The sequence below is a fragment of the Vidua chalybeata genome, chromosome 3 (assembly GCF_026979565.1).
Source record: "Vidua chalybeata isolate OUT-0048 chromosome 3, bVidCha1 merged haplotype, whole genome shotgun sequence".
NCBI lineage: Eukaryota > Metazoa > Chordata > Aves > Passeriformes > Viduidae > Vidua > Vidua chalybeata.
The window spans coordinates 34,867,815-34,895,144 of NC_071532.1; the positions used below are offsets into that span (position 1 = coordinate 34,867,815).

The 27,330-nt window shown below is 40.6% G+C and overlaps 1 protein-coding gene across 3 annotated transcripts in view; it reads right to left on the bottom strand.

Annotated features, from left to right (window-relative positions):
• Positions 1-27,330, bottom strand: part of PLCB4 (phospholipase C beta 4) — a 166,678-nt gene that overhangs the window by 42,226 nt on the left and 97,122 nt on the right. For 2 of the 3 annotated variants that reach the window (XM_053937646.1, XM_053937645.1), the window contains exons 8-21: positions 23,912-23,993; positions 23,110-23,210; positions 22,413-22,470; positions 17,553-17,661; positions 14,458-14,668; positions 13,779-13,872; positions 13,139-13,218; positions 12,605-12,689; positions 9,553-9,643; positions 8,352-8,447; positions 7,193-7,293; positions 2,664-2,805; positions 1,895-1,979; positions 1,538-1,662 (exon numbers count right to left, since the gene is read on the bottom strand). In XM_053937646.1, coding sequence (XP_053793621.1) covers positions 1,538-1,662; positions 1,895-1,979; positions 2,664-2,805; positions 7,193-7,293; positions 8,352-8,447; positions 9,553-9,643; positions 12,605-12,689; positions 13,139-13,218; positions 13,779-13,872; positions 14,458-14,668; positions 17,553-17,661; positions 22,413-22,470; positions 23,110-23,210; positions 23,912-23,993 — 1,460 coding nt within the window. Of the gene's footprint in view, positions 1-1,537; positions 1,663-1,894; positions 1,980-2,663; positions 2,806-5,460; positions 5,497-7,192; positions 7,294-8,351; positions 8,448-9,552; positions 9,644-12,604; positions 12,690-13,138; positions 13,219-13,778; positions 13,873-14,457; positions 14,669-17,552; positions 17,662-22,412; positions 22,471-23,109; positions 23,211-23,911; positions 23,994-27,330 lie in introns of all 3 variants that reach the window. The other variant, XM_053937644.1, reaches the window with a different exon arrangement.

Consider the following 27,330-nt stretch of genomic DNA (forward strand, 5'->3'; position numbering starts at 1 on the left):
AGCCTGATATCTCAAAGAAGGTGAGGTGCATATTCCACTGGTTTTCTGTGAACTTAGTTGAATAAAATACCACACCAAGAAACCACAAAGATCACAGCAGCATTGCTTAGTTTCAACATTTAAAAGCAAGTTTCAACATTTAAAAGCATGTGAGTTTTAGTGAGTGCACTGTTAGAGTACTTATATGGGAAGACATATCAGAAACATGTAGCAACCTCCCTCTCATCCAACCCTCTCCCAAACTTTGTGAAAAATGACATGTTTTCCTTCAGCTTTCTATTTACACAAGAATATAATTTCCTGGTTTAGCAACAAAACAGGTATTTCTCTTGCCCAACTGACTGTACCTTCAAAGGGAACAAAATCTATTCTGCTGGTGCTCTATATACAAAATGCAAGATTGTCATATGCCCATACCAGTTATTACTGAAGTTACTGGGCAGCTATAACTTTTATTTCCTCAACCATCTTCATCTTGACAGCACAGCTGGATCACAGAAGAGGAACACAGGAAAGTTGCTCACTTCCACTTAGACAACTACTACTCTTAATGTGGAATATGAAGGGGTTGGGAATGACATGCAGTGCACAGAGGTAGTGCTGAGAGCAGAGTGAGGCTTGCATTTCTGCTCCAGCCTCCCTGGCATGTCCAGTAGAGTGCTCTACAAGCAGCATATTCCAGTGTATCCCTTCTCCTGCTTCCTCAGCTGGTGAACCTGGGGCACAGCTTTGCAGGACAGAACTCAGAGGATGACCAAGAAGAGTGGGATGACCAAGTATCTGCACAGCTTTGCAGGACAGAACTCAGGGGATGACCAAGTACCACAGTACTGCAGTACCACTACTGTACCAAAGACACTGTTCAGGGAGGGGGAAGTGAGCACAAAAGCACTGCCACAGCCAGAAACAGGCAATGGGAAATGGGTCTGTTATATATATGACTGAAGATATACCTAGATGAATTAAAAAACCCAATTGAAACAACAAAAAGCCTGCCCTGCTATACTCACACCTTCAGTGAACAGGAACAGTACATCTCCTCTCAGATCACACTCTGGAGAGGCATTTCCATTCCCTGACATCATTGTCTCAGCTTGGATCTCAGACCTGAGCACATGACTCCTAACACTTCACAACAACTGGTCTAGAAATGCATTTGTCACACAGTCATTACTTTTTACCATCTTTATCTGTGCACTCCATCTTTGCTCTGCAGACATGCACCCAACTGTGCCAGAGCTGTGTTTTGTGCAAGCACTGATTTCCCTCTAATTAACACTTTTTATAAATAAAAACCATTTCTGTAGGAAGATGCAGTACTCCATTATTTTTCCATAAAAGGGGACTGAATTTTCCTTCTGTGCGTGGCTGTTTTTATTGCTCCTTTTCTTACGCTCCCGTGATTCCACCCCGCTGTATTATTTAGCCATATGTCTGTTTCCTCCAGAAATGCCAGAAGCAAATCCATGGCATCTGTCTGAGAGTTACTGCCCAAGCCATTCTTTAGGATTGAGGTTCACTGGTCGTTGCTGCCTACCTGGGGTCTGATAGTTCAGTGAGACCATCTGGCAGCCAGCGTTCCAGAAAATTTGAGGCATGTAATTACTGGAATCCACACGGCCTCCCTTTGGGTATATCCGACTCATTTGTCGCTTATTGTAACTAGAGAATTCATCAAGGAAAATCAAACAAAACCATCATAGAAATGTAGAGGCATGGCCTGGTATCTTCACCAGTTCAACATCAAAACACTCCTCTTCTGTTAATCTCACTATTTCTCCTTCCGTGAGGTACTTCCCTTTCTCCTTTGTAGACATGCAACACTAAACCTAGAAAGGTGCACTGCTTTATTTTAGGACTGGTAGAAAAGTGGGATGAGGAGGTGAAAGGATACTTCACAAACTCAATGGCATGAGTCTTCAAATACCCTAGTCCAACTGATTCGTTGAAAGAGGACATGTTATGGTGAATGTTACGTTCTAGAAAGAAAAGAGAAGACATTTTAAAACACTTCTGTAATGACAAATCACAACTCAAAACCATGCACTATAACACCAGGACACAGCAGGTTTTGGTCTCTTTCCCCATTATCTATTACTCATAGAATCAAATTATAGTGATAAGAAATTTCATAGAATCAAATTACAGCGATGAGAAATTTCATAGAATCAAATTACAGTTATGAGAAATTTCATAGTATTTCTGACTCGCTTCTCTGTTTCCCTCCTTGGGAAATCAACAACATTTTCCTTTTTTGTTTAGGACATTGTTACTCAGAGCCTGAGTTGTGTGGTAGATAAGGCAAACATGATAAATTGTCTGATGTGCAGTATCAGCTCACTGCTGCCCACTGTGACAGCTGTGCTCACCTTGCTGCAGAGAGAGATGAATTTAAAAAAAGCATTTCAGCTGGAAAGGCCCGAGGAAGAGAACCAACCTCAACAGCTTCATATTCTCCCAGTAATTTAGTGACTCCGTGTGGATGACTAATGGAATAACATGCTAACTTCACATTCAAGGAAACAGGTCCACAAACATACTGACGATGGTCATTAAACTATAAAAGTATTACACCTTTATTTCTAAATTCAGGAAATGTAGAGATTAAAAAAAACTACCTAGGTTAAGCAAATACTTGTATTTCATTCAACCTTTAATGTTACCTTCTGCTACATCGAAACCTTGAAATTTTACAGGTTGAGCATAGTTGACCATTGTTGATAAATATGGATGTATATTGGTTGTGGCACCTACATATTTGTAAGATGCCATCCATGCTTGTTCATCTTCCACAGTTACTAAACCCTGGAAACACATTAAAAAGAACAATCACCATTTCTGTGTGCAAACACTGCTGCTGAGTTTTTCAAAGGTGGGACAAAATTATAGCCAAATCTGCAGAAGGTCAAAGACAGTGCAAATTAATACAAGAAAAGTGAAAGTTTAGTGTCACAAGTTAAAACTTGTTTTCTTGCTGATATAAGACTCTCAGTGTTACAGGATGCATGCAAGAGGGCTGATGATAGAGAAGCTCCTAAGCAGTGGGTAAATATTACATGAAGTTAGTAGGATAACACTGGGATAAAACATAAATATTCCAACAGCCTGAACAATGCTGGGAGATAATGATCCATCTTTGTCAAATAAATTCCAAGAACTGTGATTTAATATGCATTTTCTGATAGAAACTGTGTATACTTGGCACTCAGTAGAACTTCCTCACCATCAAAACACAAATGGGTTCCACTATTAATCTTTCTTAACAGAAGCAAACAAAAATGTAGGAATCACACCCTTCACCGGACAAAAAGACGTCACAAAACTGACAAGAGACACAGTACCAAGTTCATATTCTTATCCACTTCAACTGATAAAAACCTGAATCCATCACCTATATAAATATGCACTTTATTTATAACTGAACTTAGAATTTTCTACAAGTATCTCATCTGCTAGAAACCCACATCAGGAAGCACTTCTGAATTGGCTCTACCTGTCCAATATTTGCCTTTCCCTAAACCAGTTCAAAACACATTCTTTTCACTGAAATGAAAAAAGAAAAAAAATAAATCTCTGTCAATCTAAGAAATCTCTGCAAATTCATCATGTTTTTCCCATACATGCATTTTTGGTTGTTCTCCTACCAAAAAATCTGTCTGTAGGCTGACAGTGACCTTCTGCTGGGAAGTACAAAGTGTATTCAAACATTCAGACTGCAGCTTGTGTTTGTCAGAAGTTCTCCCTCATCACTGACTCAGGAAATACTCAGGAAGAGGAAGCACTACCAAGTCCTTTCTGGGCTTGGAGGAAAATGCAGTTCACAGAACCTACACTACTGCAACTCATTTACTCCCTGAGGTGGGAGAGAAAGGAAAAGTGAACCCACTTACCAGAATTATGGCACCTCTGCCTGCCAGGCAGTGCAGAGACATCTCAAAGAATGAAAACCATGTGAACTGGAACCATTTGTGCCTTGGTATCAGATGATTATAGTCACACAAGGAACACAATTTTCTGACTGCATAGAATGACTGAGTTAGCAGAATGAGTCCAGGTACAGATTGTTGTATGTGCATTTTGGACTGAATTAAACTTCCAGCAGACCGTGAAATCAAACTGACACCATATTTTAATGCTGATCATCAGGGCTCAACACAACTGCTTTTCAGAAATGTGCACATTGAGGTTTCACAGATCTGATCCCAAGATATGCCAACAGCACATCCCTGTGTTAGTAGAAAACAGGTTTGTTTGGTTTTGGGGTTTTTTTGTTTGTTTGTTTGTTTGGGTTTTTTGTTTGTTTGTGGGGTTTTTTGGGGGTTTTTTTTGTTGTTTTTTTTTTTTTGTTGTTGTTACTAGGTCAATAGCTGTTAAGAGAGCTTAGGTCAAATTCAGGCAAAATGTACTCAATGAAACCAGTTCTTTTCAGTGTCTTAACTTTTGAAAGGCCATTAACTCAGGAAGAACTGGCCACCCATCTTCTAAAACCCAGGGTTCTTTAAAGTGCCTGTTGTTGACTGCTCAGAACAGCTAATCATATTTGACTGCCTTGATCCATCCACACCTACAGCTAAAGGAACCACAGTGAAAAGGGGGTCAAAGGGATTGTGATGCCTCAGTGCCCAGGCAATGGTACCCTGCAGGTACAGCTCTGGGACTGCATTAGTGACACTTTGGCTCAAAGACAATGTACTAGCCATTGGTTTTATCTTATTCCCTTGCAGACCCTTAATTTTTAGAGTAGTCCTATACTCTGCAGTGTTCACAACTTTAAAACTATGAGTTAAGAAAGGGGCAAGGATGGAATGTTTCCTAAAGTCTGCAGAAACAAAGGAATGGTTACAACAGCACACGAGCCTTTTAGGGGATAGAGAAGACAAGGGGGAAAATTGATCTCCATGTTATTTGCACCTCCCCACCCCTCAAGAAAAGAAGCAGAACTCACTTAGAAAACAACACAGACTGAAACAAAGTGTGGTTATGAACAGGAGCAGCCTGAATGAGAGAAGAGGAGGAGGAGGAGAGTGGAAAGTGGTGGGAAGAGTCTTACAGAAGGGATTCCTGTGAGAAGATAAATGCAGAAGTCCCAAGGGAAAGCAAAAGGAAGAAAGAGAGAGGAAAACAAAGTGCAGTCAGGGTAGAGGGCAGAGGGAAAAATAAAGCAGGGATAATACATCTCAACATCATTCAGAGAACAGGTTTCCCAGTGCATGAGATCAGATACTTCTAAGCAGGCAAAGGTCATGCACTCCTGTCTGTCCCCAGATTTTCTGACAGCCCTGATCCCAGTATAAAAGTATAGCAGAAGAACCCTAGAGGACCAAAGGGAGGTAGAGTCACTTTCAAAAATAGGTGTGGTGAAACTGAGCATAAAATTGCTAAACCACTGAGAATGCATGGTAAGTAATATGCATGTTATATATGAAGCAATAAAATAAACTACATTACATCCTGTGTCACCTTTTTATTGTTTTCTTGCTCAGAATCTTCAACAGCCTGAGGGAAAAAAAATATATATACATTACCCAAAGAAAAAACAACAGGAAACACTCACAGGAGAAAAGGAGAAAAAAATCCTCAAAAAACTAATGTATTTAGCAGAAAGTAAACCTTTTTCCACCTTCCTGCAAGGCTCATCTGTTCCATACACTTTCAAAAATTTGTAGGCTATTCCAATTTTGAGTACACAAGATCTGAAACTCAGCCATGGGAATAGGATGAAGGATGCCAGACAATTAAGCCTAAACCAGAGCTATCACTAGATGCTGGGGACAGGAAGCTTCAGATAAGAATGAAAGAATAACACACCCAGATAAAGATACCACAATAAAGATCATCTGATCTGGATGTGCAAACTCCCAGGCTCTGAAAACTCAGGGTCAAGAGTGCTGTAAACTGTGCTTGAAATGTCCACATTGGAGAAGGCCTGTCTCAAGATGTTATTTGCAATGCAGCAGTCTGGTGTCTGCCTTCAATTAAAAGCTACCAGTACTGAGAATCTCAGATAAATACTGTCTTGGCACTGAATACACATTCCTGCAGAATAAAGATCAAGTCACTGATCAGCATAGAAGCAGAGAAGTTACCCAAGGACATGTGCTGAGGATGAGCAACTAATCTGGAAACAAACACACAAAAATCCTCAAAACAATAACAACAACAAAAAAACAAACCCATCCAACCAAGACACCTCAAACCATTCAGGTAGTTAAGGACCAGTGACTTAGGAAATGCAAAGAAGTGAAATGATACTTCAGTTGGGGGATCCATAAAAGTCCTGAGGAAGCAAAGTTGATGACTTGAAGAGATTCACAGAAGGCAGGTCTGTGTCTGGTACTGCTACGGACACACTGCTATTTTCCACACCTATACTTCTGTCTGGAGAAATATCCAAAGGAAACCAAGGGGGAGGGAAGAAAATACTTGAGTGGCAGAGGAACATAATCTGCTAAGGCACCTTAGCCCTCACATGTGGGCTTTTCTCTGTAGCAAACTGCATTAGTGCCTTCAGTGCCAGAGCAGCTTAGTTCTGAATTCCAATATTCTGTATCTAATTACCATCAACTAATATTCAAGTTACTGATAAACTGTAATGGTCAGGTATGAGTGGAATAAAGAGAACCTTTTCCCTGTCAGCTAGCTGGCTGCCTGATAGAGCCCCCCTGCCACACCAGCTCACTGGGAATTATTGTTCTGCTTTGCCTTCGCTGCTGTAGGTGGAAGAGAGAACCTACCCTAAGGTTTAACCATGAAAAATGATGCAGGAAAACCCTGCAGTGAAGACACTGAGTGCAGCCCTGCAAAAATACTGCTGAGCAAGAAAGCTGATGTTACACCTCTTATTAGGATTCTGCACCTGAAATGCAAAGTAAAACACCAGAAGCTGGAGCAGGAAACTGTTTGCTGCCTTTAATTAGTATATCTGATGAAATCCTCCACTTGTATACTGTTCCCTACATACTGATTCTGTTTCCTCAATGAGTACATATCCCACCTGAACAAGAGGAGACTATTTTTGGTTACAAAGCTTTGTGTTCTCATGAACCTAAAGGTAAGGGGCACCTGGTGAAGATCTCAGGTTTAAACCTTCCAACAAGTGCTCTGATGTTTTCACAAAGCAGAGTGTCTTTTGCAACAACCTCCACAGAAAGTTTTCATAAAATATATATATATATGAAAGAAGCAATCCCACCTTTTTAACACTGATGGCAACAGCTTCTTTTTGACTGTAATCATCTACAGTAAGGTCACTTCCAAATTTGTACTCAGGATGAGCTTCCTCTTCCTGGTCAGCTGCACAGAAAACAAAAAGGATCAGTGCAAAAACCACAGCAGCTGCTGTTTTCTTTGCAAAGCATGAAACAAATGACAGTTGAATACAGAGGTTTGGGTTTGGAATTTTTTAAAAACAAGAATAAAATCCAGGGTATTAGATTTCTAAGACTTAGTTAACTGTTTCCAAGTGCAGTAAATTACAGCTAAGGCCTGAGATGGTTAGTAAGAGAAATTTTATTTGATGTATTTTTGAAGTAATGAGTATTTTGCCTAGCAAAGGTGTCAAAAAAAAAAAAAAAAAAAAAAAGCCAATAGCCTTGGGAAATAAGAAGAAGAAGATGCCAGTGGCCAGGCTTCTTGAGTGCATTGTTAGGCTCCTTGTGTGCCCCCACTACAGGGAATTGTTCTCATTTACTTTTAAGGTGATTTTCCATTAGAACCTACAGTACTTGAAGCTAAAAAGTAAAGGAAAAAGAAAAGTTAAATAAATGAGAGGAGCAGGTGGTAGGCTAAAGCTGGGACATTCACTGTGACACAGGGCACAGGCCAGTCCCTTCGTTCAGACACTGGCAGGTGGGGTGTGACTTACATCTTCTGAAGGTGCACATTTAAAACAGAGAGGGTGGATCACACCCTAAATATGTGGATTTTTCTCTGCTGGCCACATCACTGGCTCAGAGTTGCACATTTACAATGAGGATAACTGAGGTTTGGCAAGAAAAATCCTACCCCTCATTTTATCCTTATAAAGTATAATTCAGTAATCCCCTCTGATGTTGACACAAGTGTTAAACACAGTGACAATATGTGTTTTCAAAACAAAGATCACAACTTCTTAGTCTCCCTCTGCCAGACAGAATGAAAATCTGATTTGATTGGTGCTCTAACACAACTTCTGACCAGTAAATGGGAGTTAAAATTGCCTGGGGTGAGATGGCAAGGCTGGGATTTGTACAGATGGCTCTGCACTCAGCCCAGAGCTGCTGCCACAGAGCACAGGCACGTGGGAAAGGAGCACCCAGCCCTGGAATCTGCCACAGGCAAGGTCTGAGAGCCCTTCTCCAGGAAACCCTCACCGCTTTCTATTTCCTCTTCGTTATCATCCTCCAGGATATTTACAGGAGCAGCAGTTTCCCCAGCCTCCATCATCTTCTTCAGAGCATCAAGCTGTTCTGTTAATATGAAAAATGAAATTAAATTAGTCGTGATATGACCAGTTTGCAGCACAAAGAAATATAAGAGAACCATCACAACTGATTCCCTGATCCTCAGATGATTCTGTTTAATGAGTCCTCTGACTTTTCAGTTGGCAACAAAATGTTACAAAGTAGCATCAACAAAACCCGGACTGTTGTTAGATCTGAAAAGAGGTCAGTAAGGGCTGTGTCCAAAGCTCACTGAAGTTAAGGAAAATATTTCACAGAAGCACAGAATCAGTTAGGTTGGAAAAAGCCTCTGAGACTGCATCCAACCTTTGACTGAACCACCACCTTTGTCAACCAGAGTGGTTGAGTGCCACATCCAGTCTTTCCTTAAACTCCTCCAGGGACAGTGACTCCCCCACCTCTATGGTCAGCCTATTCCCATGCTGTGAAGAAATTCCCCCTAAATTTCCATAGACTACAAAGGTCTTTGGAGTAAGCACATTACTTCCTCACAGGATAAACAGACACCTGCCTCTTCAGTGCTTGATCCCTGCAAATGGAGGCAAAGAACTTGGATTTTCAACTGTTTCCATGTGCACTTCAGTTAGACAGGAGGGGCACAGCCATGTATGACTGAAGACAGTGCAAGGTCTGGGTGCTTATCTTTGAATGGAGAAGGACCAGGGCTTATCATTACAGCCATACTGGGAACTAATACAGCAACATTATTGTTACTGAAAGGAGATAAATATCAGAACTGGCAATAACAGCAAAAAGAGCAATTTGAAATTCCATTTCATTTCATGCTTATCCTGGAAGAACACAGCAATGCAAACAGACCGGTGTTGGCAGAATTGACAAGAGATTCTATCTGCCTTACATTTTAGCTCAACCAGCAGTCTGATAAAAGTCCCAGGATTACATTTCTGGGTCTATCTGTGCCTGTGCAGCATGCTGATATCAAGGCCTAGACTGGCACTCACATGAAACACAAGGGCAAACCAAATGCTATTTACATATAATTCCCATTCTTCCAACACTAAAGTACAAACAATCTGGAAACTTTGGTAACAAAGTCTGTTTGCAGTGATCTGGACTTTTGTTTAATTAGTATTTGACAAATGTTACTTACTCTTTTCTACTTCAGGTTTCAGTCTTTTATTCTTTATGAGAATCTTTCTTTTGAGGTCATTAGGAGATGGTAAGGCTTTACCTTGTTCAAGCTGTAAAACAATTCAAAGAAAATGCTCAATAATAACGACAGCCATTTGGCCCCTCTGCCCCTGTTTGGGATTTGGATTTTAGGACAGCCACACCAAGGGACATTGAAGGAACAGTGCCACCTCAGGCACAGCCCCAGGAGGTTGTGTGACCGCAGTTCCACAGTCTGCTTTCCTTCTTCCTTGTCCCAGGGGGAAGCTGTGCTCAGGTAAAGCTGCTGGATGAAGCCAGCACTCAGGTCTCCAGCCTGTGCCAGCCTCAGCTGCACTGCTCTAAACATTTCCCCATCTCTCCTGCCTCGTAGGGGGCGTGGATATGACCTGCACCTCCTCTCAGAGGAATTCCTGCTTTCCCTCCCTGTGGCTCACACAGCCCAAGCCACAGCTCAGTCTGCTATCATTTGATCTCTAAATAAGTCACCTTTTATGGTCCCTTTGAGCTGCAGTGACCCACCTGGAGAGTGGAAATGGACTGGCACTGGGGCATGGAAAGCTACCCAGTCTTCAGCTAGGTAATGGGGACTGGTTTTGCCAGTAGGGTCACAAATTCAGTATTTTTCAAAGGCAAAGGGGACACACACATACACACACAAGGAAATATCAATAAAAGTTCCAGTTTGGGAAGGAGAAAAAACATTATTCAGAAAAGAGGAAAAGTATGAAATCCTCTGATTTAAGCCCCATTGCATCATTGAGGCTAAGAAACAAAGATCTGGGTAAGGTAATTAGCACCCTCCCCACTCAGGCTTGCTAAGAATATTATTCAGGGAGTTGCTGATATAATCACAGAATATTCTGAGTTGGAAGGGACCCACAAGGATGATGGAGTCCAACTCTCAAGTGAATGGCCCATACAGAGATTGAATCCACAACTTGGCATTCTTAGCACCATAAAAGACTGGGGTTTCCAGTGAAGCCTAAATGATACAGGAGTAGAAAGTGACAATTCTTAGAAGAACTATTCAGATATTCTTATCTCTTAATCCAAATCTGAGCTAGAGAGAAGCAGCACTCCAGAAGAACAAAGCACCACAAATTGAAACAAAAAAAAAGCAGCAGAGGTGACAAATAACAACCCAGCAAAAAAAACCCAAAAACAAAACAAAACAAAACAAAACACCAAAAACCAAAACCAAACAAACAAAAAACCCAAACAAAAACCAACCAACCAAACAAAAAACCCCACCATATCAACCCAGCTCCAGGAGAATGGGTGGAAAACCTCCTCGTGGGAAGGTAAGGGTCCTGCACACCACCCAGGCAGGGAGTTTGAGCAGGTTGGATGATCACACTTGCTCCTGACAGCACTGGGGCTGTAACTCCACTAGATGTCAGTGCCGCAGAGCTAATTTCTGCCAGGCTGCATTCCCAGACAAGGCCACACTTGGATGCCCGTTTGGACAAATATTTGCTTTTACTTCAAACCGAATCTGCTCCAGCCAAGTGCCATGTCTCTGCTAAGTCTGCCTCCCTCAGGCACTGGCCCAGGTTATCAGATCCAAGCTCTTGCCAAGGACACATTCCAAGCTGCTTCTGCCATCTCTGCAGTGTTTGCCTCTGTTTGTGAGCAGCTGGGGACTGAACTCACCCATGAGGGGGAGAGGACACAGAATGCAGAGGGCTCAGCAGTGCTATGGAGCACAGGCAGCTGAGGCTAAACTCGGGGCCCTGAGGCATGGCAGCCTTTGGCCAGCTCTGGTTTAGGCTTCCCAGAGAGCTGCTGGGAGCTTTTTGTGAGAGGCGTGGCAGCGTCCTGTGAACGTCACTGCAGATTTAGTTCTTTGGGATGCACTTTTCACTGAATTTACACAGAATCACTGGGTTGGAAGAGACCTTCAAGATCATCGAGTCCAACCCAGCCCCAACACCTCAACTAAACCATGGCACTGAGTGCCCATCCAGGCTTTGTTTAAACACCTAAAGGGATGGTGACTCCACCACCTCCCCAGGCAGGCCATTCCAGACTCTTTCAGTGAAAAACTTTTTCCTAATATCCAACCTATATTTCCCTTGGCACAGCTTGTGTCCTCTGGTTCTGTCAGTGCTGCCTGGAGAAAGAAACCAACCCCACCTGACTACAGCTACCCTTCAGGAAGTTGCAGAGAGTGATATGGTCAAACACCTGACATTGATCAAGCCCTGTGTGCTGCTGCCCCTGCAATGTGCAGGGAAAGCCAGGAAAAGCAAAGCTCCAAGGGTGCCAATGCCAGGAGCCCCCCTTACTGAAAGGTAAGGCAGGGTCCTTCTTGCTGTGGTCCCCCAGAGCAAGAGCTTCTGCAGGCTCTGGGTGATGGCTGGCACACAGCAAGCCCAAGTTAAGGAGCAAGGAAGATCTGGAGGAGGAGCAACAAGCACTGTGTAACGAGCTGTAAAGTCTCAAATACTGTGTTTGTGAAGGAGTGTCTGTTGTTTTCTCCTGCCATGCAGGAAAGTGAAGTGCATGCCTGTTACAGTGCACTCCACAGCCCAAGTGCGGCTGCAGGGAACTCTTGGTGTTTAATTTAATTCTTAATGCACCAGTGGGGCCACCTGGACTGCAGGACCTGACCTGGAGCATGAAACATGCAACATGCAGCTGAAAGAAGAGGTTTCTTCAGCTGAGACCATGCAATTTATAAGTAATTGTTATAATGAATTGTTTTTAAACAGTGACTGGCAATTTCAGAGAGAGGTATGACCTGCAAAGACAATGCATGTGGTATGTTTTATGTAGGTGCTGATATTACGTCCCACATCAAGGGGGGGTTTTCCCCAGGCTGCTTGCCAGAGCCCTGTACAGAAGAGATTAAACAAATCAGATAAAGACAAGTTTGTACCAAAAAGCACAGCCACCCAAAACCACTACTCATTTCTGAAAGCACAGGACTGGCAGTGAACAGCACTAAAGGTGATATGACCTCAGTTTATAATATCTTCTAAATAAAACTAAGACAAAAATAGAGAGACTGGCACAATATAACATACTGGATGTGTTTCTAGAGGCTGCTTCAACAGGAGATCTCCAAAAAGATCTTCACAGTATTTTGACATCTTGTACTGTTGATATTTGCTGGAAAAGATTGTGCCAGTTAATTTTTAAATATAAAAAAGAAATTGCTATCACTCAGCACAAAAGAATAATGCTAAGTAATGTAGACATCCCAAATATTATACTGCCCACTTTGTATCAACTGAGAAGTATTACTTTACTGTAATTATACTGTCAATAAGAGTCTATTATTTGACATAGATGAATTTAACAAGACCAAAAAAGTAGAGTAACTGAATCTCACACAGCTAATGGAACATCCAAACACATTTCAGAGCTTTATCACAGATAAAAATATTGTCATTATTAAGCTACATAAAGATTGATTAGTATATTAATGGTATATTAAGTGACATTCAGTATGCCTGCATTACCCCCCTCCCAGTTTCCAAGTATCATATCATATTTTAAACTATATAATCTCTCTCAGACAATGCACAATTTAAAAATTAAAAACGGGCACTATGTACCTGCAGTGATTTTCAAATGAAAGAATGACAGGGTACTCTGACGTAACAAATGCTGTTTCCTTAATGGCTTGAATTACATCCTGCAAAAAAGCAACAACAGGATACAAGTCAGAATGGATCAATAAAAAACATAATAAAAGGGATTTTTTTTATTATCCACCCCACCCCTAGAAACACAGGGATGTCTTAAATGTGCAAATGAAGAGAGAGACAGAAAAACCCCTGTGCTCTTGATGCCCCACCACAACCTCCCTGCACCTGCAGCAGCATGGCACCTTGACCCACAGCCATCAATGGGAGAATTCCTACTCCCACAGAAACTCCTGCATCTTCAGGCTTTTTCCACAGCTAAGGAACTTCTCAGACAGCAAAGAAGATATTTATTCTGTGGTGCAAAGAACCCCAGGATGTGAAGAAGTGGGGCAAAAGCAGCAAGCCTGCTTCCTGCAGGTTCTGTGGGAAGGCAGATGGAGCACAGGGGTGGGTGGTGCAAGTCAGGAATGAGCCCCAAAGTCTGGGCCAGAAACCCTGCCCATGTCAGTGCATCTCACAGGAGCAGCATTCCAGTGCTGAGGAGGGGAGGCTGCCCTGCTTGGATTTTCCTGGGCTTTGCTGCCAGGTGTAGAGGCCAGGCATTTACCTTGAAAAGGATGTCTGTGCACATTGCTTTTCCATGGGTTATTATTGGTTCTTGGTCTTCACCTTTGCCATCCCAACAGTCCAGCTCGACACACCTGAAGATCCAAGGAAAATAAAATTAGTGTTTTATTACAGGTGAGCTACCTGGGACATATTTTAGCAGTGATGGTCAGAGCAGTAAGTTGCAAATCAGTTTTGGGCATTGCACAACTCTTTCTAAGCTGTACATGTGTTATTTCTAGAACTTTGGATATACCACCTTAAATATGGCATGTGTGAGTCAGTATATTCTCATCTGGACAATAATGTCTTTAGCACTGTGACACTTCTTATTCTCATTCTACTAAGTCAAGAAATTAAGCAGGAAATAATAAATTTCATTATTCTTATTAACATATACATTTTGTCATTAAAAGCAGAAAGCCCTCTGAAATTCATCAGCTGTCATTCTGAGATCAAACTTCTGTTAACTTTCTCATAAACTCTCTCCTTATATCGATTTCTACATTCCTCTGACTGGAATTACTTTTGTCAGAAAAATAAGATTCTTAAACAAACACATGTGTTTTCATTTGCCACACTAACATATTTACAAATTCACTTGTACAAGATATCAACATGAAGGTACATTATTTTTAAAGTATTAGATTCACAAATATGGATTATCTTCTGCTTCCAACCTGCATCCAGCCAAAAGCACTTGTCTGTACATCTCCACTGAAGACTTGCCCCCAAACTGCCTGCCTGTTAAATAGGTATTGTGAGAGGAGCTGATGAAGTAATGAGCCAGAGGATGGTCCATCTCTTGATACAATTCCAAACGGTCTAAGAAAACGGGGGCATTTTCATCTGACATCAAGTATCTGCAAAACCCATCACTGGATATGACACCTGGAAGGAAGGAGAAGGCATGGTGAATTACTACCAGGAATTTAGAGTCCACAGCACTCAGACCACCTCACAGAGCAAGAATTCCAGCACAGAACCTGTTATTTAAACAGGTTCATGCAAGCAAGCAGCTCTCCTCTTCCTTTGCTCCAGGCTGCCTAGCAGCTGGTGCAAAATGTGCCATTACGTTCCCAGATAACCAAATTAAAAACCAGGTGCTCACCAGTTCAACACCAGAGGTCCAGCACTCACCATCAGCAGAACTAAGGCAGCAAAAGGAGGTGAAGAAGGCAAAGAGGTAGTGACATCTACTCAGAACAGTCCCAACAATTTTGATCTCTGGGACTTTTAAAGTCAGGGACTGTGAGCTTGCACGGAGGAGGCTTCTGTGGCCCTTTCCTCCCACCTTTCATATTTAGTCCTGTACTACATCACTGTCAACCAGCTTATGCAGAGAGTGCTCCCCACTGACAGAAACATGGGGACGGGTACCTGCAAATCTCTGCAGTGCTTCATTTACAAAACATCAGGAAAATCTAAAATACCTTCCAGTTTACTGTTTGAAATACATGTTCATACCTTTGTAAATGAAAACAGAAATCTACAATGACAAGGAATACAAGAATTCAGAACACAAAATTCAAAACACCTCTCTCTTATCTGTCTGCTGGTCTATGCTTCAATAAAGTATAAAAAAGTACAAATCGAGGGATAATTTTTAGTGAAACCAAATTATGAATAGTTAGTATGGCAATATCAGTTTTAAAGAGGCCAAGAGTCTGAAAAATGAAAATTATCTGTGATAGGGAAGAAGGGATTACTCACAAAGAGCTGCTGCAGGGAATGATTACCTGGCACTAATTTTGACATTGCTTTCTCTGAAGTAATTTATGAACACTCAGCTATTGTTAAGGCAAGGTTGCAGAAGTCCTATTTTTATTTTCTTTAAGTCTAGTTTTCTCTTATACATAGAAGTGGAGTGATCCCAGTTTTCATTCTACTTCTAATTTTCTGGAAAAATCCTCTACTGGAGATTAAATTTTCTGTGCTTGGTCTCAGCCAGAGGTGAACTACTCCAGAATGTTTTACTCAGGTCATCTCAGCTGATCCTGCAACTGATCCTGAGTATGAAAGAAAGGGGGCAAAAGGGACTTTTCAACTTGAAGAATGTTTTTTTGTTATCACCACGTACTTTAAAGCTGCAGCACAGCATATGTCAGATGATACACACTCCCAGTGCATGATCTTGTGGAAAAATGTCACAGCTGGATGGATGTTCTAGACACAACACAGCTGAGACCTCAGCAACCTAACAGAGCTCTGTGTGTTCAGCAACTCAGACATTGTATTTCTCACCAGGGTTGCTGGGGTTTGTAGTGTTCCTGAGCAGACTCTGGTTACTGAACTGCCCAGCATTAACTTGTTCAGCTTTACTCACTACTGTCACTGAAATGTGACTGAGGAGGAGTCACCTGCTTATTGCTACTGCCTTTTGTATGTCAGCCTTGTTTCTTAAACTACATCATTTAGCAAAAGAAAAAAAAATAAAAAAGGAGAAGAAAGGTTGTCCTCAAGTACTTTGCTCAATAGCAAAGTTTTATCTAAGAAGGGGAAAGAAGCTGAAGAGAACAGCCCCTGCTGAGATCCCTGGAGGAGCACCCAGAGGGGACTTCTACTGTTCTGTTTTTGTACTCATTAAACTCATCCCTGCAAAAGGTTTTCCACATTTATTGAAAACCTAATAGAAATAAAAATCAATCAAAGAGGCTACATAATTAGCCATGGTTGAATTTTTTTTCCAATTTTAGATTTATTTCCACCTTCAGAAAATATGTTTTTACACCTTCCATCCTAAACAGGTGGCAACCACATTAGCACACCTTCCTAGTGCTGGAAAATATTTAAAATAGAATACATTAGCACCAAGAATCAAAGATGAGTGTGTTTAAAAGTTATAAATCAACTGGGATAGAGCTGACAAAAATCAATTAATACTTCGAGAGTTTACTTCATTTAGACATGGAGGGAGAGCCTCAGGCTTTACTGGGCTTAGATGCTGCCTCCTCCTGTTGCCTGCTTTGCACATCCCTCACCCACAGAGGCTGCAGCACTGGTGGAAGTATAAATACTTCTGCCTTGATCCATGAGCCTAAATGTCTGTGCAAGAGGATTCTTGTTAGGATGGGCTTTGAAAAGCTGCAGTCTCCTCTCTGCTTGTCACAACAGCAGCCCAGCGAAAAGGGCAGGGAAAGCAACAGGTTTCATTTCTGCAGCTGATCCCAACACAGCTGCTGCAGCAAAATGGGTAAGAACTGGGAACTGAGTTCAGCCCCTGACACCTCCCGCACTCACAGCAGCTCAGGACATGAGCAGCCCAAGAATGGCTTGCAGGTACTTCCTGCAGCCTTGCTCGGAGAAAACATTTTTCAGATCACCCACATAAAATAACCTGTTCTGAGCCAGGCTGCTGCCCTCAGGCACTAGAGGGGATATATTATAAGGAGGTGGATGCATATGGCAGTTTCTTTTTTATTTTTGCACAATATCTGTACTTTGCAGAGCTTGACCTTGACCACAGACATGTGCACGTTGCCTTGCTGCTGGAAGGAGCTGCTGTTCTGTATTTACTCAATCCCAGCCTCTCCCTTTCCTATCAGGATTTGCACCCACACTCATCTGGATCAGGGTCATAATCCTTCTAAAAAAATCTGATTTTGAAGGGGAGGTATTTTTTTCAGCAGAGCAGTTTCCTGGTCCAGCACCCTATACAAGTGCTTGTCCCCAGACCATAGGGACTATAAACTCCCTCTTAAAAGTCTGAATGCTTCAGAACAAATTCCCCAAATGCCCAAAACCCAATGAATTCTGAATTCCCTCCCCCATTTACCTTTCCTCTTCAAGTCTTCATCTGGCTCATATGTCTCAATTATCTGCATTGCTCTTTTTGTGTCATAAAAGGGAAATAAAATTTCATTGAGCCGAGGATCTCGTTGATGCTAAGGTGAGAAAACAACAGAATTCAGCAAAACAATATTGTGCATGGCTATCATCCAAGAGCATTTCATTACTGCAGATGAGAAAGAAAGAAGTGGACATTAAAAAAAAAAGGCAGCCCTAAAATTTACAGACTGTTCAACAGCAACTTCAGCATTAGGTTGAAAATGAACTTTATCTTTCATAAGAAACCTAGGCAGTTTGATCACAAAAATATTTTTTAAAAAGAAAAATCCAATGCAATCATATAACTGGTCTTACTCTTGCTTATTCATGAAAATTATAACTGCACATGGAATCTGTGCAAATGAGATGTTGAAAATAAAGAGCTATATGTCCCTTTGTAAATTCTCTCTCTCATTCTTCTTTTTGCAAAGTGACAGACTTGACTGGTGGCACTGTAATCACCTCTGCAAAAATGCAAGTCTTACACAATATCTACAGCTAAAGCAAAAAAGTAAAATAAAGCTATACTGTAAATACAGAATTTGAAATCCGAGTTTAGAAATATGCAAGTACTGGATGATTATTTGTGAATTGTGGAAACATCATGTTTTTAACTATTCAAAAACCAGCATAGGTTCTTGGAATAAATATGCACAAGAATTTCACAGCATCATCTCTTAATTCACAGTAATTTATAATATTAGAATTTCATAATATATGTCACGTTAGGTACAATTTAGCAGTGATTTCTGATAGACTAATAAAATTCAGAATTAGTATGTCTTCACTTTATAGTGTGCTATGTAACTTTGGCTTTTTCTCCATGCTGCATTAGAGCTGCACACTGTGTGCCTGATTCTCCATTAAAAGAAAATTAAAACCGGAATTGATGGAGTAGCGGCATGTAAGCAGATGCATCAAAACAAAGAAATAAATATGTTTGTGAAAACACTCTTTTACCCCAGAAGGTGCACAGTTTCCAAGCTTTAGTTTCAGTAGAATTCAGAGATGTAACAGGCCACCCCCATATTGGCAGTCAATAATTTGGAATGGACAGGATGGTGTTGACGTGGCTTACACAGAACTATCAGCATTGGCTGTAATTGCTTATGTGGAAACTTTTTAAACAATTTTTTCTTTTTTTCATGTACAAAAAGTAATATCCAATCCAATCTCTTTTCTTACAACCAATCCATTGGTGTGTGTGCTTAATTAATTCCAAGAAATTACAACCAATGCCAACTCAATCATGCAGTTAGGGAGGGATGTTTCAAGTAATGCTACTGGCAGTCTGCAGCATCTAAACACAGCAGGTTTGTCCAGGTCAGAGGGGCTGTTGGGATGCCCAGGAACACTCAGATCAAACACCACACAAGAGAAGATGGATGCAGGACACGACTTGTTCAGCAGCACACACCAACAACACCACAACATGGCATGCAACAGCTCCATGGTGACAAATGACAAGGCTTTATGCCCTTAGTGACAATACACTACCTCCAAAAATGGTCAGAAATAGTAGGGAAGGTTCTTTGCTCAGGAAAAGGGCTCTTCCCCACTCACTTTCTTCTACAGTTAATAATGAGCAAACAGAAGAAAATAAATGGGATAAAGCAAAAAGTCTCCTCTTGAGAAAAAGTCCTAGAGCTATCAGGAGCTGAGAGCAAATATTTTTCCGGTAGCAGTAATCATTGCTCATCATCGATCCTCCAGTGGAACTTTGTTTAAAAAATAGACTTGGCAACTGATAAAGATCTGCTTTTAAAAAGTGATAATGTTCTCTAGTGTCTCTTGGGGAAACATTCTGCACCACGGAGCTTGGTGGCACAGGGAACTTGTGACACAAAAGCAGACCAAAACTTAAAGTGTGAAATTTCATCTCAAAAGATAACATGCCCCAGGATTAATTGTGTATGTGCAAAAAAGCTGTGTTTGATTGTTCTGGTTACCTTACCAGACAGGGCACCCTTACACCAGGCACTCCCAGCCAGATGAGGGTGAACTGACTAAAAACATGGGGAGAAAGGGTGCCCAGAGGGTTTTGCAAAGAGAGAAGAGCTCATTTGGCCTCCCCAGCTTGCCTCCAGCACCTTGGAGTGGGTACAGACTGAGACACACAGCAGCTCAAAGTGTGCTAAAACCAGTTCTGCCTAAAACCATCATTTGCCCTAGGAGTGGTGAGAAGGCCCTTTGGGGATATGAACAGCTGGGGGATGGAAAGAGGGAGTGGGAAGGAGGGAGGAAGAGGAAGAAAGTGGAGGAGAGACAGGGAGGAAGAGCAAGGAATTGGGAATAGGAAAGGATCTCCCCATACCTGCCTCCCAAAAGAATGGATGAGTGCTGGTCAGACTACTGAAAATTCCATTTAAACTGTTACTTGCCTTGTTATTTTATTGCTGTAAATGAACGGCAGGCAGGAGTAAATCTCAGTGGTAGTGATTTCAGACCCTTTTTTTCTACTATCTTTCCTTTTTTTTTCCTCCAAAATTTGACTTTAAAATAGGAGATCTAGACAAAATACTTCGTGTATGACAACAATTAAGTTTTTAAAAACTTCCCAAAAGCTTTAATACTGAAGCACAATTAAATCATCTGTCAGCCAGCAGCATTTAAAAGTCAAATAGAGACAGGAGTTTGGAAAAACTCCAGGAAAGCTGCTCACTCTCCTCTCATACCCAGTAACATATTCTCGCGCTCTCTTAAAAACCCATAACACTTAGAGCTTCTGCAGCATGCCTTGGAGGTTACTTCAAAATAATTTAAGTTAAAGAGTCTCATGAAGAGTTTCTCTGCCAAGTAGCTCCCCTCTCCTATGTAATGATAATAACCTTTTTATATTTGCCAGCATTAGACACCACTGCTAATTGTAGTCTTGGCCAGCAGCCAAGGGGACAGAAATGATCCCTTCAGGAGGCACATTCCGGGTCATTTTGTGCCTTTCAAATTATGACCGAAACTTTAAACTCTGTTTGGAGACCAAAAAACCTCCGACACAGACCAAAGCCACTGGTTTCAGTCAACAGAATAAATGTCTTACCCTACAAAAAAACACTTGAGTAATTTTTCCCAGCTCTGGTCCCCAGCTAAAGGGGCCAACCACAGGATTTCCAACTGCAAAATATATTTTGTCAATATGAATGTAGTCAACAAGATGCATTTTCCCCCAATACTACCTATATTTACCGATATAAAATAATGTTTCTAGTTCTGTAAAAAGAACTGCTAAAGTCACACAAAATTGAGAGCACAGCAACTCAATTTTTCAATCAGTTACTGGAGATAGGAGTAACTATAGATAGTAACTGGAGATAGGAGACTGGAGACCTTACAAATGCTGGCAACTTTTCTTCAGAAGTTTAGGCTTCAAGAAACTACACTTTTAACTAAAACAATTAGAGATCAATTATAAAATAATGATAAAACAGTAATTTACCTGAAAATGAAGAGGGACACTAAATAAATCAGAAGCTAACATGATTTAAAGTGGGGATAGGGCTATGTGCTTCAAGCAGTAAAATATACCTAGCACTACAGGTGAACTGGGGGATGAGGTGCTTTAACGGGATAATTTATCATTTAAATCACAACACTGTCCTTTCTCTCCTCAATGCAGAAGCAAAGATGACAAGCCTTAGCTCTGATCCCAGCCCTGCAACCATTCAGACACTGAATTGTGGAAATAGCTGTGATAAAAGGATGTCTCACAGCAGTAAGATTAAGCCTGTGTAATCCCAATTATGCAATCAAGCTGTTAATCTTCTCTCTCTCTTTTCTTTTTGAATATCCTTTCTACAAGTAATTCAGGTTTAGTGAAGAGTAAGGCACATATTCCGTACTGAAAAATAAAATTATATTCAAAATTTGATATATAGGGAACTTACAGCTTGGATCTTCAGACTGAAGTATCCAATAAAAATACACACGCACACATATATATATATATATATATATAAAATTGAACTATAACTAGTAAAACAAGTTTAGATGGAGAGATATTTTTTTTTTGAAAATGCACCTAAAAATGTCACATAGTGAGGTTGGCAGCTTCCCATGTTCAGAATAACAATAATCTACTGGTAAAAAACCAAGTGGGATGTGTCTGTTTTCCATGGGTGTGCTCTTGTCAAATCCACATGCTGCATTTATTGCTGGAATTGCAAAGGAGGCAGTTTGCTATAACTTACTGTGCTTTAGAAAAGAGACAAGCCCACACTGTTTATTGAACTAGCTCATACACTCGTGATGCTTTTAAGAAATACTTCTGCCAACAACTGTATTCTGGAAATACAGCAATAAAAATATTTCCTCCTATTCTGCACACATGGTATTTTAAAAATCATATACAAACTCTTAAAATATCCTCTTAGCTCTTAGATTTGTAACAGACTGAAATACTACTGCTGAGGAGAATCAAATTCCTGTTTATAAACACCTACTTCAGTTTTTCTACTATTCTAGAAGGAGTAGTAGATATATTTAGCTGGGGTCTACAGGTAAAATAACGGCCTGCAATCAAATACTGGGTGTATTTTAGTGGAATGGAACAGTATAAAAAATATAAAACACACAGGACACACACCACAACACAGCAACAAGTAACCAACAGATGCAGCTGCAAGGCCAGCATGTAGAAAGTAGAACAGCATACAGGGCTGGAGCTGATTTTTTCACCTGGATGTTCCCACAATGGAAAGATCAGTGGATCAGAAGCACAGCAAATAACAGCACGGGGCATGCAATGGGAAGGTTGGAAGAAGCAAGCCACTGCAGACAGACTTTATGGTAGTTAATGTATGAAAAAGCTTACTTCATTTAGAAAGCTCACTAATTGGTCTACCGTTAAATAATCAGTTTTGTCTCCATTGCTGAAAAGGAATTTATTAGAGAATGTGAGTTTTTGTACATGATGCTACAGTAGGTATGATTTACATGTTGACATTGTTGATATTTTTAAAACCGCCTACTATTTTCTATTTGAATGTAGCTGTATAATCTCAAAACGAACAGTCACAGAAAACATGCTAATTGTCTATGCCTGGCACAGTATATCTCCCACAACATATCCTCCTATCCCTGAACAAACATTACATCATAAAACAACATGTAAGTCCTCCAGCTGAGAATAAATTGGATGAAGAAACTTTTCAAACTTCAAATTTCTTACTTAATTTAATTAGTTCACATACTGTGTTAATCACCTAAAGGAACAAGTTAAAAATTACAGTAGTTAGTAAAGCCAATGCAAAAAAAAAAAAAAAAAAAAAGTTCCAGGTGCTTCCTCTAACTCATGTAAAAGTTGCTCTAAAATACAGAGTGAACTTTTACATTAATAGTCTCAGAAGGGAGGAAGGGGTAAAACATAGACGGGAGCTTGTTCTAAAGTACTGCTGATACTACTAGGATTCAAGGGTAGATAAATTTTACAGTGTTCTTTTACTATTAGTTATGGACTAAAGATACAACAAAATGTCTTTAAAGCAAGATTATATTAAATTTGAACTTACATCTTCTTAAAGAGATCCTCTATGTCAGTTCGGGGACATATCTTTTGGGTAAGCTCATAAAATTTCTCATAAGTAAAAGCTGCAGGCTCAATTTCATCATTCTGCAATGAAATGCAAAGGTACATTTATCCAGACAAGACAGCTTATGTGCTCTTTTCCACAATATCTTATATCAGATAAAAGCAACTGAGAACTGGTTTAGCTCCTTCCCAAGTATAAATTTACCTGGTTTCTTTTTTATTCTCTCAGAGTAATTCTAAGTTCATCTTTATCATAGAGTTGTTTGATGTGACTGTATTCTAACCTCACAGTAACAACAATTCTACATAAACACAGAGCTGGAAAACAATCTATTTTTCTTCTGAAGTTTAAAAACACCCAATCCAAACCCAAAAAAGTTGAAGCCATCACCTCAGAGGGGCTGCTGGTAGAGGCTCCCACTGCAAGTGGGACAGAGCTGGAGAGCAGCTCTCCAAGGGAGTGGAACAAAAAGCAGGAGGAGTCCAAGAAATTCAACAAAAAATCAATTACATGCATATTTTGTGTTCATATACTTAGCATAAATGAACAAAAGGTAGTTTGTGACAGAAAAGAAGGGAAGCCTCCTCTAAGAGGTTTAAGGACCTCTGTGTCATACAGATTTAATTATATTTTGGCTCTAGTAAACAACCTCCAGTGATTAGTAAGTAGCACGCAATAGGCACACTTTTTGTGATGCAAATGACTTCGATTACAGCTACAAACGTGAATGAGTCATCACCTTATTAGTAAACAAAACCAGTTATTCACAGCCACTAAATACCTTTCCGCTGGGAAGACCCAATTCTTTCAGTGCCTGAAAGATCACTTTTTCTGTTTTACCTGATGCAAAGGTTCTGGTTATGCTAAAACAAAAAACAGTGGAGAGAAAAAAAACCAGAGAAATGTTAGTCACTTTTTAAACAATCAGTTCTCTCTCTCTTGCTTTCACTGCCAACACTTTCCTCCGGCTTCAATTGATAAATGTAAGCAGCTTCCAAGTAAGAATGCAGCTGAAGAAGTGCTCTGAGCTCCAGAGAGCAGCACTGCTCTGCCTGCAAGCCAGCCATCAGAAAATACATCAAAATAATGAATTGAAACAGAACAAAAGAGGCGTTTCCCCCCCAATACACTGGGGTACAGAACCATCCAAAGCACTCTTTTGTTTGCTCTTTTAAGCTGTGTGCTGGTACAAATGACTGTTTAGAAAGCAGCAGATTCTCTGAGGGAGGAGACTCGTGTCTCTGGTCATTCCTGATTGTGGTGACTTCCCTTCCACCCAGGCATTAAACTGTGCCTCCACAAGGTACAGTGGGCTGTTCCCAAAAGCAGCTTCCTTCCTCTTTCATTTTCAAGCAGCTGCTGCTACCAAGAGACTCCCAGGCACATGCCAAATCCCATTCCCTGCTGCAGTGTTCCCTCTGGATGCTCCCTCACCTCACAGCCACTGAGAATAAATACCCTGTCCCAGCCATGCTGCACAGAGACCCTCTCAGCTGCCACTGGAATATTTCCACCAAACTGATGACCGTCCTGCTCCTTCCCAAAGCATGACTTCACCATGCATACGACTGACAAACTGGTTTCACTTGGAATGAGATAAATCCCACAGAAATGCAGCTATTTGGTGTGATTAATAGGAGAGTGGTCTATTTCTGTTTCCATTTGAGAAGAGTCAGAATAATCTCTGGGTCTGGAAAGGGGGGACCCAAATCTGACAGCTCTCCTGCCTTCTGTTTAGGGCTTGAGCTGGAATGCTGTGACCCACAACCCTTTGATTTTGGTGTCTTCATCTGGAGAGAGAAACTGAAGTCTGCATCCAAGATGTGTTTCTAACAAAAGCTGCACACTGGGAAACACTCGATGGCTGCTGGTAAGAATGTGCTGCTCTTTATCATCAAGTGAGACAAACATTTGCTGAGACTTTTAGTTAATCTCATGCATAATAAATAATTTCACTTGGCAAGAGACATGAAACAAATTGTGGCTGCTATTTGTTGCCATAGCAATTCATGGTTGTTTTATTCTCCGAAACACTCTAAACTGCCTATGTAAATATTTTCATATTAATAAAATTAAGATCAGGAAGTGAAAATATCTAAATGATTAAAAAATATTTTAACAAAACTTAGCCATGTTTTTCGTCCTTCTGGGTCCTTACAACAGTTAGATTTCTATGTCCCTATTTAGGCATCTAAGTTAGCTGTTTAATTTTCCAAAGCTGATAAGTACCAAGATATTTTCACTAAAATATAGACTGAGTTTAATAACTCTAGGCACTTGTTTCTTAAAAAAATCCTCAGGCATCTATTTTTTCTTCTAATTCTAAACCACAGAGTAATGTTAACTCTACAATTTACAACCTATTTCCAACCCTGTAAATTTCTATGTCTTTTATAATGAATTGGACTCCAATAATAAATGTCCTGTAAAACACGTAATATTGGTGTAAGCAATTAATCAGATGTGTGCCAAGACTCCATGGCTGCAGGGAACTTACTTTTGATGCCAAATGTATTTTTTTATTTCACAAAAGCTGACAGCAAACACAGCAGTAATTTGTAATGACAGCAGCAGTGTAGAGAAGATTGCATGAATCAAAAAAGATTGTAAAAATACAGCACGACACGTTTATTTTGCCGAGGCTATTGCAAATAAAACTGTTTTTTCTTCAATCAGAAGAGACTTCATCCTAGCAGATTTACATTCATTTTGACACCTACAGGTGTTTACTCCTCATGTTCCACCTACAGTAGTCTGGGGCTCATGCTAACGTGCCTGTGTACTTCTTCATAAATATTTAAAATACTTCCCAACTCTGGAACTGAGGGATATGACTCTATTGTGCTTGTGATGGATTAAATGACCTTCACCACTTTCCAACCATCACCTCAAAAATCAAGCCACCACAACCTATGGAAATCAATCTTCTACCATGGCTTGACCTGCCTACACTGTACAAGAAATTATCTAAATTTGATTTCCAACCAACACTGAAGTATTGCAACAGATTTCTTTCAGACGCTCTGGAGTAATTGATATGGAATACACTTTAAAAAACTCTACTTTCAAATTATCTTAATTAAACTACTGAAAAACAGATTTAAGGTTCATTTGTCATAGTTTAGCCCTTTCTTCTTTTACTATGGATTTTCATAGTTAGAACCTAAACTTGCTTGAATCCTTTTAAATGTAGTGATACAAAGGGAGAAGCACAGTCTGAGCAAAGCTAATTTCTAACCAGGCTCTAGATGAACAGGTGCAACTCACTCACAAAGAAAATGTATTTTCTGCCAGTAGAAAGTTGAAGAACCCAAGTAGATTTTTTTTTTCCTTTACAAACGCTGACCTGTTTGCTCATCTGTTACAGTAGTGTTAAAATCCGAACATACAAAATATCTTACAAATGCTATGTCTTTGCAAGAGCTGTAAATGTAATTCTAGACTCAGACTGCTAAAATTTATCAAAGCCCAAAAGGCAAAACTGCTACTCTCCTAAGGTTTTCACACTGCTAACTGCCAGAATTTCTTCTCTCCCAAACACAGCACATCAATAGCAACAGACCTACGCCCCAGAATCCATTAAAATCCAAAAGCAACTTGAGAAAAATCTTTGTGACTTTGCAACTCCCAACTGCACATTCAAGGAGTCAGGAAAATATTTATGGCATCTACCACCAACAGCCTGAGGAGTGTCACCTCCTCAAGGCTCATCATTCCCTAAGGGGAAAGTGACAGTTGCAAAATTTGTTTCAAACTTGGGAAGAAATGCAAGGAGCTCTGATTCTGCAGGTGAGGCTTTTTTTTCTCTTGGTGTTTTACTGCACTTCTGTGTAAAAATGAAATACAGGTGGATCTTGTGATACACATTCCTATGGCTGAACAGACCTGCTGGGGGTTCTGTTTCTGAGAGAGGAACCCTCCCATCTGTATCCCCAGAGCTACAGCAATTGCTACAGGAGCCCTTGGCAGCAAAAGGAGGAGGATGAGGAAGCAGGGCTGAATAAATAACAGTGGATTTAAAACAGGTAAAAGGGAAAGGTCAGCTGGAGGGGAAGCACCAGTGGTTTACACCAGTGCATGAGGTACTGGGGGAAGCTTGGGGGGCAAATGTGAAACTTTGGTGCCCCTTGCAAGGCAGAGGCACTCAGCTCACATTTCCCAGGGCTCCCTGGCTTGCCTTCCTCAGACACACATCCCTTC